The sequence below is a fragment of the Citrus sinensis genome, chromosome 3, assembly GCF_022201045.2.
Source record: "Citrus sinensis cultivar Valencia sweet orange chromosome 3, DVS_A1.0, whole genome shotgun sequence".
Taxonomy (NCBI): domain Eukaryota; kingdom Viridiplantae; phylum Streptophyta; class Magnoliopsida; order Sapindales; family Rutaceae; genus Citrus; species Citrus sinensis.
In genome coordinates this window covers 4,598,408-4,611,557 of record NC_068558.1, presented here as the reverse complement: position 1 = coordinate 4,611,557, position 13,150 = coordinate 4,598,408, and the positions used below count along the sequence as shown (strand labels likewise).

General features: G+C 36.6%; 1 protein-coding gene across 1 annotated transcript in view; it reads right to left on the bottom strand.

Moving 5' to 3' along the window:
- LOC102618522 (uncharacterized) overlaps positions 1-13,150 on the bottom strand; it is a 39,946-nt gene that overhangs the window by 6,439 nt on the left and 20,357 nt on the right. Inside the window, exons 35-53 of the mRNA XM_006476990.4 lie at positions 12,257-12,546; positions 12,064-12,148; positions 11,635-11,970; positions 10,682-11,041; positions 10,111-10,600; positions 9,448-9,611; positions 8,763-8,925; positions 8,258-8,527; positions 7,536-7,730; positions 6,572-6,614; positions 5,345-5,469; positions 4,740-5,252; positions 3,210-3,983; positions 3,050-3,123; positions 2,608-2,953; positions 2,417-2,515; positions 2,161-2,316; positions 896-1,077; positions 306-815 (exon numbers count right to left, since the gene is read on the bottom strand). Coding sequence (XP_006477053.2) covers positions 306-815; positions 896-1,077; positions 2,161-2,316; positions 2,417-2,515; positions 2,608-2,953; positions 3,050-3,123; positions 3,210-3,983; positions 4,740-5,252; positions 5,345-5,469; positions 6,572-6,614; positions 7,536-7,730; positions 8,258-8,527; positions 8,763-8,925; positions 9,448-9,611; positions 10,111-10,600; positions 10,682-11,041; positions 11,635-11,970; positions 12,064-12,148; positions 12,257-12,546 — 5,175 coding nt within the window. The remainder of the gene's footprint in view (positions 1-305; positions 816-895; positions 1,078-2,160; positions 2,317-2,416; positions 2,516-2,607; positions 2,954-3,049; positions 3,124-3,209; positions 3,984-4,739; positions 5,253-5,344; positions 5,470-6,571; positions 6,615-7,535; positions 7,731-8,257; positions 8,528-8,762; positions 8,926-9,447; positions 9,612-10,110; positions 10,601-10,681; positions 11,042-11,634; positions 11,971-12,063; positions 12,149-12,256; positions 12,547-13,150) is intronic.

Genomic DNA, 13,150 nt, shown 5'->3' with positions numbered 1-13,150 from the left:
AAGGCACAAAAAATGAGCAGACTTAAGGGGTCATAACTTGAAATAGGACATTTGACATTCTAGTTCTGACAGAAAGCAATGAGGAAGAATCAGAATAACATCTTGTACTAGGGATTTTGATAAATGAATAAAAGATCAGTATCTTAATTATTAACATTGTACAAAAGAAAATGCACCACCAATAAACAGGAACAAAAGTTTGCTAAGACTACTAAAAAGAAGCAGGTCCTGTACCAGTCCTTAATGAATGAGCCAGAAATGAGAATTAAAGAAATAACGCTACTCATCATGGAAGTTGTTCTTACCTGCTTGTTGCTCCACCATCATAGCCAGTTGAATATGACACAAAAACTCTCTCCAAGTACAAGTAAGAAAGTTCCTTAGGTCTGTGATCAACTACAGAAAGCCCAACAACTCCCAGCTCAACTATTAGCTCGATCGGTGAAGAGTTGTGCTGAGTTTCTCTCTGCATGCGAGAAGTTCCCCAATTTCCAGGTGTCAGTGACCTGATTTCTTCATGTGAACTTGATATGCTAACCTCTGTAAACCTCGCAACCTTGATGGAACCCATTTCTAGAACATGGAATTGTAATCCTAGTTCATGCTCTGCAGAATATAACCCAGTCCTTTCTAATTCGAGTCTCCAAACTCCAATGGTACCACAACTATCAATCTTTGCATCAATAGATTTTTGGCCATAAGGATCTTCCCAAGAAAAAGCTGAGGTTGAAAGAGGTTCTAACTGAATCCATGCATCCTCACCAAATCCTGACTGACGAATGCTGATCTTTCTACCAAATGTCCGGTTTTCAATCCTGGTTAACGGAAACTTTCTTAGTCACCATATCTAAAGAATCACAGTGATTGATGATTTATTATCATACACAAAACATACCTGATAAGACCATTGGTTGATCCAAGGCGGAATACAACTATAAAACGAGATCCTTCTTCATATCCCCGTACTTCTGTCCTAAAAAATCTCTGTGTGCCATCATGACTCCTCAAAACCAGCGAGAAGGTGTCCTCCTTCAGAATCTGAACAGGATATGACCATTTTGTATCTTCCTGTCGTACCTATTAATTTTGAATGGCATACCTTGATTAAAGATAGTTCCAAACTACATTTAAACAATACTCACTAGTTGGAAGAAACCAAAATTCTAAACACATTTTCCAAATTGTGGGCTATGGTTGGAAGCAAAAAGGAATGAATCATCAACCTATTTGGAAGAATTTGCTTAACTCATATAATCAATAGCTTTTTTAGGTCAAGTGGTGATTTAACATGGTATGATGGCAGGTTTTGTACAGGTGATCTAGTGTTCCGATTCCCCCATTACATTAATTAAACTAAAATACCCTGTGCTCGAGTTTGGTGAACTAGTCGTTTGTTAAATTACGAAGATTATAGTTGTTGTGTTCAGTCCACATGCCTTGCAAGTGAAGAGATGTCAGACATGTGAAAGCTTAATTATTTAGCCCCTTACGTATTAGCACTAGGTATAAGGATCAAGTGGTAACTCAGCAAAATTTGAATTTGAAATTCTCAAAAGTAGAAGCACCAGATTATGCAACTGTAGTACATACAAATAGCAACCAACTGGAATCTGATATGCAAGAAGTATATAAAAATATGACAAACACTAAATTTTCTATTTGCTATCTGGATATGGAATGGTTTTACAGACCCATAGAAGTGATAGTAGCAATATACAAGCTGGAATACACAATTAAGATTATATAAGCTCTATGTCTGCTTCAACTGTTCATTTCTTTGTTATCACTTATCTATAATTACTATCACCATTATATGAATCAATATCTTGAATTTCTCTTGGCTCTTTCTAACCATTCATTTGGACGTCCCAAGCTTGGATAAGAGGTATGACTTTGTAGTATTATGACAACCTTTTTCCACAACAGATAAGTAGATAGCCATGGAAAGTTGTTTATCCCACAAAAGATATAACAGAAGGGAGAAAGGGCTTGCCAATATTCAACTTCTAAGATTCACAAACCAATTACGAGAACAAGATAAGGTGCATAAGGCATAGAAGAAAAAGCTATACCCCCCCAAAAAGCAAAAGAGAGAAAGAATAACTAACCAAAGCAAGGATAAAGTAATAACAATATTGCCAAGTTATGTATTTAACTGACCTGAAGTTTATGTGCTCCAGCTGCTTCATAACATACAAAGGAGACTCTTGAATCAGATGCACGAAGAACCTTTGGTTCATCTTCATCATTCAGCCTAATAAATATGTCTTGACCAAGTCTATTTGTGAAAGTCATAAATGGTCGAATGCATATTATCTGGAAAGACAAGTAAAACACTTAGCATTATGCACATAGATGATCCACAATGCATGTGCAGATTCACAAAACACCCAGGGAAAAAAGAAGAAAATGAAACCTTTGTGGGTACAGACTGATAGGGGCAAGATTTTGTAGAAATGAAAAGCCGCATACATTTTTCATCAGCATCATGAGCACAGAGATCCAGTGATCCATCCTACCAGATAATTTGAAAAAAAAATGAGTATTAATATTCATCTCCGCCTTCACGATAACTGATGGCTTCACAAAATTGATTTGGACATCTACCATGTCACCAAGAGGAGAAAGATCTTTGATTGGTCCAAAATGATCATTGCCAGCTTGACTGATCGACACTGAGAGACCCAATAGATTAAAGTTCAAAGCTGAAGCTATTGTATGACCTTCATATATTTCCTCTTCCGTTATATCCTCAAAAACTACTTCAGTGAAGTTTCTAGACTGAAATGGAAAGGAAATTTTCCGTGTATGCTTTTTCCCTGAATCCAGAAGCCTAATTGTAAGTGGTGGACATCTGGCAATTTCAAACCAATAAGGAGCATAGACTCTGATAACTTTTGCCAGTGGCTGGTGTTCCTTGTCATAATTTTGTTCAAGAATAAGTTGAACAATCCTGCATATACCATGATTTTTGAACATTTCAGACTCATCGTGCATTTAAAAAAAAAAAAAATGTACAACGGAGACTGTTATGCAGTATATGATGAACCTTCCAGAAATTGAACTTCTCAAACTCAATGTTTTAGATGGAACTCCTTGAGGATGAGATATACAAACAGCTTCCTGTGAATAAAGTTAATAAAATGTAAAAGGATCATATAAAACGTAACAGCATATGTACAAGGAGAGGACTTGCATTAAGATCTTACATGTATTGGCAGCCATCCTCTTTGTGGAAGAAGAGAAAGGAACATAGGGTTTCTCAAGTCAGCATTGTGAACCTTGACAGCTTTTGCCGGAGTAAGTACTCCTCTACAGCAGGCAACAAAATGGCCACTTGCTTGCATCTCAAGAATAGAATATTCAGCTGCAAGAGGAAGATAACTGGTGATAGATAATGGGGCCTTGACTATAATAATCCAGTCCTGAATAGGATCAGAATGGATGTCTTTTGCAATCTCTGTTGCCTGTATGCTTACACAGAACCACAATTTCTGACAACCGCTGGAAGAAGTTCCACTAATCTGGTTGCAATACAACAGCTCCTCGGACTCCATGAGACTTGATACACAAATTTCAGAGGAGACCTCGCGTCTACCGGAATCCTCTAGATGACCAGATCTATCCACGACAGAGCTCCAAGAGAATTGATCTGGGCCATCAAGATTTGAAGGCCTTAATTGCAGGACAAAGAGTCCCGATTGGGTCAAGCCTGATAAAGGAAGGGGCAGTGTGTCTCCAGGATTCAGCAGTCCAACAGGTATCTCCTGTGTCACACTGTCAGATATTTGTTTTCTCTTCCTGATCCATCTCCTTTGTCTTGCATAGTTAACACACTTAAGAGGATCAAATGATTCTGGCCATTTTAAACTTTCAATATCAGGAGCATAAACCCAACCATCAGCAGTGTTAACTGATGATGTATCCAGATACCAATCACCCATCCATTCCCAGCCTGATGTTAACTCAAATCCAGAAATTCCCTGTACACAACATGGATACAAAACAAGTGAAGGCTTCCAAAACCAATCATTTACCATTGACTTTACTCACAGTGAAAACGTCTCATCAGGATTTATTTTCATAGCTGGGAGATGAGTTAATCCATGCAAGTACTGACCCCCACTTTCAGTACTAGGTATTGATTTCCAATTAAGTTATACTATGGACAGAGACAATAACGAAGACTAGCACCCAACATGAAAAAAAGGTACACCTTCCAAAATTTATCCCAGAAAATCAATCCGAGATGATTTTGCATTCATTTTGTGGATTCTTGAATGCCAAATCATATGACATCTCATTCCCAATGAATTTTTTTGGGAATGATGTGTGCGATATTTAGCATTTCTCCACCCAACACAATGGTAGATTAACAAAGAACCACAAAAAAAAAAAAGGGTATGTGGAAGTTCACACATTATCACACATATACGGTGTGTAGAGAGAGAGAGCATTTTAAGCAGTTCAATAGTAAAATACTTGCACAGTTCTAATAGAAAATATATCAGACTGCATAAAAAAGCTAAACTTAATATGATTAAAACAACAGGCAAAATCAGTAATGTTCGGGCAAGGAACAAAGAAAAAGAAAAAAAAAGTAGAGATAAAGAAACTATCTCTGATATTAAAACCTAGTTCAATTGAAATTGCAAACAGCTACAACGCAGAGACAACCACAACTAAGATGCATTGAACTTTGATGTTTGAGGAATCAAACAAGCACAGCAATAACTCACCTGATGGGAGCTTCTACCTTCTGAGTGATCTTGGATAGATTGAAAGCCAACCCAACCAATTTCCGGGTCATATTTCTCAGTTTCAAAGAACTCATCTATCTGAATATTGTCATCAACTCTTTGTGAACTTCCATGCTCTCTCGAACCATTTAGTTGCTGTGTCCTCATCTGTTCTCTGGAAGCTTTGGACACAAGGCACAAATCAAGTACAAAACCTGTATTATTAAGTACTGAAACCAGAGACCTAATATTTACATATCTATTGCCATCCTTGACAACTACTTCACTGGCAACAACATCATTGCCTAAGCGCCAACAAGCAGCAGGCGCAGCATAGTTTAGCCTCACAATAGTCCACGGGCCCACCGTGCTAGGACTGATCTGAATAAATCCAGATTTTCTGCCACCAATAGCAGTTTCATCTTTGTCCTCAACTTCAGATTTGGGGGACAAGAGTACAGCACATCTTACTCTACCACACGGACTCTTAGATTTATCCACTTGGCTTGCATTCTGCAACAAAGAGAGTAATTTCAGAATTAAATCTGCTCATGAATACCTCAATCACGGAGGGAAAAATAGGAAAATGAAACAGGAGATTTTACCATAGATTCTGTTGAGCACAAGTCTATCCAGGTTAAGTTATTTAAGTAGTCATCCTGATATACATAGTCCTCAACATCTACTGCCATCTCATTCAATGGAGCTGAAAAGAATCCAACAGGTTCACCTGCAATATCAAACATGAAAGTTAACAAAGATACAAATGAGTCTAATAATGATGATCTAAATGAGTCTAATATAAGCAATCATCTTTCTTTAGGGCCTGAGTAAATTTTCCTATTACAAAACATTAGCAAATACATTATCAATAATTTAAAGCCTTAACGTTAGAGAACCAGAGCACTCAAATGAATTGCATTCCAAAACATGCACTCTGGATTTTTCATTTGACAAATTCACCAAAATCTCTGAGGTAAAGACAAGATCTGACCTTATTAAAAGTTTTCAATCAAATTTCATATGCATTAATATGACATAGAAATAGTCCAGACTCCAGTGTATCAAACCAGGGTTTCCCAAATCACCGGTAACCTTTTTTTTTTTTTTTGGGAAAAAAGTAAACTTCAGTTTCCCTGGTCACATAAGCCAGGAGACCAGCCTAACACTGTGTTTTTGATCTTTCGGTCCATCCGACATTCTCTCTTTCAAAAATTGATTGAACTAACTTTGTTCAGAAAGTAATCCAAAAGAAATTCAATAGTTGCCAGTAACAAAATCATTAGAAATATCTATCCTTGCAGCCTTTAGAGGTATCATTGTGTTCAGAAAACAGCACGGATATTACTGAAAACCATAGACACTCCATATTGATGTGGTTTAGGTGCTTCTTTTCTAATTTCTCCAGAATTTTACATATTGCTTGTCTTATATATTTCTGATTGATTTCTCATTTTAAAAATGGAAAGGTAATATGGATCATTTTTTAGTAAAAGCAAGGATTTGATTTAAATGGATAGAGAACTGTATTTTATTGGAAAAAGAAACTAATGAATCAGCAAATGCCCTTCAAATTTTGTGAGTTCAGAATGTTTCCTTTTTTCAGTTTTAGGTTACACACTCAACAGCTCCGACGATGAATTTGAAGATAGCAAATGCATGTGAATGGACAGAAAAGTAAGTTGCATAATTTTAATGAAGAAATTAGTTTAGTTTTCCCATAATATTGACAACCTCTACCAAGTTCAACTGCAGCAATATTCAAATTCAAAAAATTTTATTCAAGTAACTTTGACAGCACAAACAAAAGGTCTATATGTAAAAATTAATACCTTTTCCCATGTCAGTCACTATTACTTCAATTGTGTAGTAATCCTGAAACAGTTTACACAGTCATATAAGGTGCTGCACCAAAGCCAGGGCAGAAAGAGAAAGAGAGAGGCTTTATGATGGATGATTTTTCATACACAACATAATGAACTCAAAACTACAGTACTTATCAGCAACCACAAGTGCTTTATGATGGATGATTTTTCATACACAACATAACGAACTCAAAACTACAGTGCTTATCAGCAACTACACGTCATAACAATTTACAAAAGAAAGAGATTAATTCTATTGCCTGGGCAAATGCATATCAACACTAAAAATTAACTGGAATGTAGTTTATGGATAATATGTGTACATCCCATGCATGTCCATATAATTGCAAAACAGGTAAAAATCAGTGACAAATACTAAAATAAAGAGAAAGAACAAAGAGATAATGCATTTTGATCATGAAAACCAACTTGAAATGTAAGTGCACTTTAACCATAAAAGGCAGCTTGAATATAAGCAGGAAGGTTCTTGCGAGTACGCATGCAAAAGCACCAAGTGATATTTTCATCAAGGGTTAATTAGCTAAAACTAGAAATGAATTTTAATATTTGATCTAGGCAAAATAGACTGCTAGAATGCACCTAAAAACAACTATTTTGGGTATCTTGGGCACAGAATATAGAATCATGGACAACAGAGTGACATAGCTACATAGAGAATTGTGAATCAAATTGTTGTTTTCTCCCTCCACAAATCGTTTCCAAGGATCACATGGCTTAAGACTATAATTGGATCAGATTTCAAAAAGTCCTATTATTTAACAAACTCATCATGCAGAATAAGTGGTTAATACCATGGACCAGGTCCAGAGCTTAGGCATTCGAAAAAAATGAAAACTTCTTTAAAATACACGAACACACATCTATATAGAAGAGAAACTAGAACAGAAACACACATTAGCAAAATTCATACCTGAGAATCAACTTTGAAGAAGAATGCTTCACTCCAGTTAACGACTTCAAGTTTAGAAGAGGAGGAATAACTTGAGATGCTTCCACGCGTGCGTGAACTCTGTTGATGCAGCGATGAGTCACCAGAAAGGGTCTGATTTGGAGAAAGATGGATAGCTACAGTGTACTGGTGAGTCAAACCTCCAACACTTGGGAACTAACATCCAAACACATACAAGCAGAGGATTAAACAGAGGAAAACAACTAACAAAACAGAAAGAAAAATGATATTTGACCACCAACAAAACACCATCATGACAGAAATGATTTCACTGTAGCACAAACAGTGCTATCATTATGTGTGCTACAGTGATATTGTAGCATCAACAGTTCCCCTCTTATGATGTTTAAATATCAGTACACAAAACGGAAATAGTATCGATTACAATAGAATATGGGCTCTGTCATACAAATAAAATACATCTAAATTACAAGGGTGCGTAAATAGAAGACTATGTGGTCAAAGTTGTTTTAGTGTTGATTTAATCAAAGGAAATAGTATTCTAGGGCATTCGAACATAGGAACCTAAGGTCAAACATGTTCTTAAATCATATTAAAATACTGCTCGACCTAAGAACTAAGATTAAAAACAAGGGCCCAAACAAAAGTACTTAAACTTTAAGGAAAAGCAGAGAAAGCAATATTCTCCTTCACATGATAAATGAACATGTTTATATTCGTACCTGTGCATCAAATACAATAAGTGTCACCATTCTCCTAGCTTTTCTGCAAGTTTTTCCCTTCAAATGAGCATCCAACATATTTTTTGAAACAGGAACTTTAACAGGCTTCATATCCCCAGATGGCATTCTAGTTACATTCGAATATCCTCTGATTTCAGTAGCTCGAATAAAAATGTCCTGACCAAGTTTGTTTTGTGGGATTATATAATAATTTCTCTTGTGATGGATATCGATGATAGATTGTCCACCATAAGTTGGGGAAAAAGCTTCCTATATAAATGTGATAAGCAGGAGTGTCAGCAGATTAGGCACAACAAGCCAGTCAAATGCAACAAAGCAGAAAAAAGAGAAAAAGAAATATATAAACACACACACGTGTATGAATATATGTGCGGAGACACCGTTGTATGTACACACGAGTGGAAGCATTAATCTTTCTAATATCTGTATCAATATTTCATATTGGGAGAGGAAAAAAAATCAATATTATAGAGACGAAATTTACCCTCGTGCTATCATACTTGTGGACATGATTAAAATTGTTCCAGCTCGCATATGCTTGAATCATCATATTAGCATTAGACACAGATACGTTCAAGTTCAGATCCCCAGTGGAGGTAAGACGTAACTGCGAAGCTGCACCAGGCGCATTGGGATCATACTGGTACCTGTAGCAAATTAGGCACTCACATAAAACTAGAATTTCTTAGACAGAAGATGGTGCCATGAGAGTGGAAAAAAGAAAAGCTGATGAGTAGGCATGATAGATAAAATCCACAGTAAACACAAACCAGTACTCCATCACCATGAGAAGGAGGGAACAAGTGGAAAACGCCATTGCGGAACTAGAATTCGTACAGTTTCAATAATTACTAAGCTCAAGACTTCCTACCACAAGGTGTTCAGAATTCGGAACAATATTCTTTTTCCCAGGAGTGACCAATTCCATTAAGAAAAAAGCATAAAACCTCAATTAAGCAGTATTGAACTTCTGACAAGCTATGAAAAGTATTTAACAAACTAGCAAAGAAAATCACCAAACAAGTACTTTCGAGTTACTGATTTTCTCTCATGAAAGCAAAATTGAAATTTCTACGAATCAGCATGCAAGATTTAGAGAATTTGACAACTATACATACTTCCAATCATTCATATTTACATTCAATTTGATAAATCGTAGAATATAGTACCTTAAAAATCCATCTACCGGCTCAACAAGAGGCTCCCAAGATTCATGCTTATCATTGTATGATCTTGCAGCCAGAGAAAAGCTGACGGTGGAATTCTGGTAGTCAGTTCTCCCATGCAACTCGAACCCTATTCCACTCAGTGAGATGTTAAACAAAGGGACCATCTGCCAGGGAAGGAAAAAAAAGTTGGAATGAAAGCAGTAAGAAATAAATGAAATCATGCATTTCTAGAGTTTTGAATCTTAGTTACCACCTCTACATTAGGCATTTCATACCACGTGCGAAATCATGAAACTTTTTAACAGCAAGAAGCCGTAGTCATTTTCCTTCTTTGAACAGACTTTCTGGTGAAGCAGACTTATATCAGAAGGCTCAAAATATAAGAAGAAAGAATTTACATGGAAGAACCTAGTAGGAACAAAAGAAAGGATGGTAATGTGCCAGTACCCATTTAGAAATTGGATAAACAGAGAAGCAAGATAAAAACATGCATAAAATAATTTCAAGACTGCTTCACCAGGAAATCGTAGTTGGCTTTCTCCTCAGTTTATTCACAAATACAGATCTCATCTAATTCTAGCATAAACCAAAGTAAGTGCGAAAGCTACTATAAATTTTTTTCAAATTTCCTTAAATGAAACTACTCGTAATATGAATTCTTACCAAGCCACCATAATCATCAAAAAGTGCTGCAGAAAATGTTTTAACTTCTGCATCAATAACTGTATCATCTGAACTACTTGGAACATTCAGATCTGCCAGTTTTAAGGCAAACCTCCTAGGAGGTCTTTTGGAGCCACTGCGGACAATAAAGGTCCCCAACTCATTGCCAACAATCCATATGCTAAAAGGTTCCACTCTAAGCTTGGCATCATAAGTGTCCCATACACTTTCTTCCAAAAATTGATCCCCAGTGACCATATCACTGCGTATACATCTTAACCTGGTGAAATCATATTGTTTTGGTGTGCCCTTGCATGCAATGCAACCTAAAGAAACAAAACCAGGTGGAGCTTTAGGAAGCCAGAAAGAAATATTCTCCAATCCCCTTTGCTTCTTGATCTGTCCAACAACTTGGAAATCCAAAGGAATTTTGAAAAGTTCATCATCTCCAGTATCATGAAGAACAATGCATGTATTGGGCGGCTCATACCTAGATCATCAAAGTTCAATCCTTTAATTAGCAGAACAAAAAAATAAATGTATAAGGAAGATACTATAAAGCTTTACTTACCCTTTAACTGCAATATCTCCAAAATATACCATACCCTCAGGGACTATTGGACGCCACACGGATAATTTCTTCTTTGAGATTGAACCCCTATTCCACCATATCAACTGGAAACTAGCAACAGCTTCAAAATGTCTACCTGAGTTTACAACTCCTGACTCTTGCATTTGTGCTGAGTGAACATGACTGGTAGAAGCTCGGCCAGAGGAATGCGCAGATGCTTTTGAAGAGACTTCTGGAAAACCAAAAATCATCTGACGCAGTTCATATGCCCTACCTGAAATGCTGAAAGTCAAGGGATCTACTGGCAAGAAAGTTCCAACAGAATTATCCACACGCCAAAATACCAAGCTTGATGGACACCTGCACAATCATTAAGAAAAAATGCAGGTCATTTTGAAGAAAAAAACTAATCCAGATATCAAGCACCCATGTAAAAATTTGTATACGCAATATTCCATATTTTCTCGTATAACAAACAAGAACTAACTTTATCCATCGCCAGAAACCTTCCTAAGCTGCTCATCAAGTAAGTAGAATCTTACATCAGTAGCCTTGCTAGGATGACATTAACAACCCGCATCACTTTCCAGAACACAAAATTTTAAAGATTGAATATGCAAAATTTTCTGTTTCTATGATGCAACTTAACCATGTTGGTCAGGAAGATTCGTTGAGCAATAGACATACATAGATACAAAATCTACCTTTAACCACCGTCAAAAACCTTCCTAAACTGCTCATCACGTGAGTAAAACTTTACTTACGTAATCTCACAAGAAGGATATTAATGACCAGCAGAGCCTCTTTTACACAAATCTTGGCTAGCAGATGTTTCCAGCAATAAGCATACAAGCATATATACAAAACAAATGCGCGCACACACACACACACACATCCATCTGTATTTATATGGAGTTAAAATGGATGGATAACAGGAAAATTTTCACACATACATATCAGTAGGGCTGATGGTAATGCAATCCCTTAGGGAACAAGGAGATACTAGAGAAGCTGAGATGCAGAAAACAGAAGACAGTGACGGTGGTGTTCTTCCTGGGGAAACAACACAGCCCATTGCAACATAACCTTTGGGTGCTTCCGGGAACCAAACAGAACAGCAATGGTCTCCTTCACTGAGGACACTATTTGGTCGTGAATCATAATTCGATATACCTTCATCAGATATAACCCCAGCTGAAGGTGACCAAATTAATTTAAAAGATACGGGTCTTTTGACTCTTGCAAAGTTAGTATTGACGGCAAGAACTCCTTTAGTAGGTGGTTTGTCCCTGTCATGTGAAGACAATTAATATGTATATTCAACACAAAGAACCATAAAGAAAAAAATCCCAAAACAAGAGATAACTAGAGTTTTCACTGACAATGGAGTCAGATAGTCACCGAGGACTGCAAAGCCAGGGGGTGCATGGGGTTTCCAGAAGGCATATACTTGATCACTCAAGGAATCTGCCAAGCACAACAGAGTTTTAGTCAACAATACAAGCCATTACATAAATTCGTGCCAGTTGAGCGTATGCTCAGAAAGCGACAGGAACCAAGTAAATCTTTGCATACTTCTAATAGTCCCAACTTTGTCAAACTGCGAACAGACAAAAGTCATCTTCTTTGATGTCGTCCTCAAAAAAGTCAAAATGTCCTCTTCGACCGCTAAAAATAGTCTCAAAATGCTGAATGAAAAGTTCATGAATATATCTGAAACAGATATATGTATATTGGTCTTCCCAGATGCATTTGAATACGTTAAAGAGGTATCAAAAGGCTCCAGAATTCTGATTCCATTACTCTCCATTGCCAAACCAAGTACATTTGCAGTCATTTCAAGGGTATCGCCTCTCATAACAAGTCTGATTGCAGCATAAACCCAAATGTCATTTTCCAATTACTTCATTTTAGATAATCTACTTTATAATTTTAAAAAAGAAGAGAAAAAAAAAAAGCAACAGTTATACACTTCAATACATTAAAAATATCGGTAAATATGAAGATGAAAAAAGAAAATGTATGGTTTTCCTCGACGTATTTTCCAGATGAAGGTGCTAAAATTTCAAAGCGACTGAATCAACACCAAATCAACTTCTGTTACCAGATATAGCTTTACGAGTTCCTTGTCATGCCATTTGAGCTTGCTCTTAACAAAAGTTGCTTTATAGAAGTTAGGTACAGGAGTCAACATAATTTATTAGTGTGTCAGGTCTGTTCTCATCACATCTTGGTTCTCTAAAAGTAAACAAGTATGGAGCCCCTATGAGCATCATGGATCATAAAATAATAATATTAAGTTTTATCCAGTCAATCTGGTTGGGCTGAAAGATGCATGGGTACTTCAGAATTGCGGCAAAATTGAAAAAAGAAGAATTAAAAAAAAGGCAGAAGGGAGTTGAAACCAAATATCTATGAAGAAAGATTTCAACGTCTAGATTATTCTAGGAAGCAATCTATCACATATGA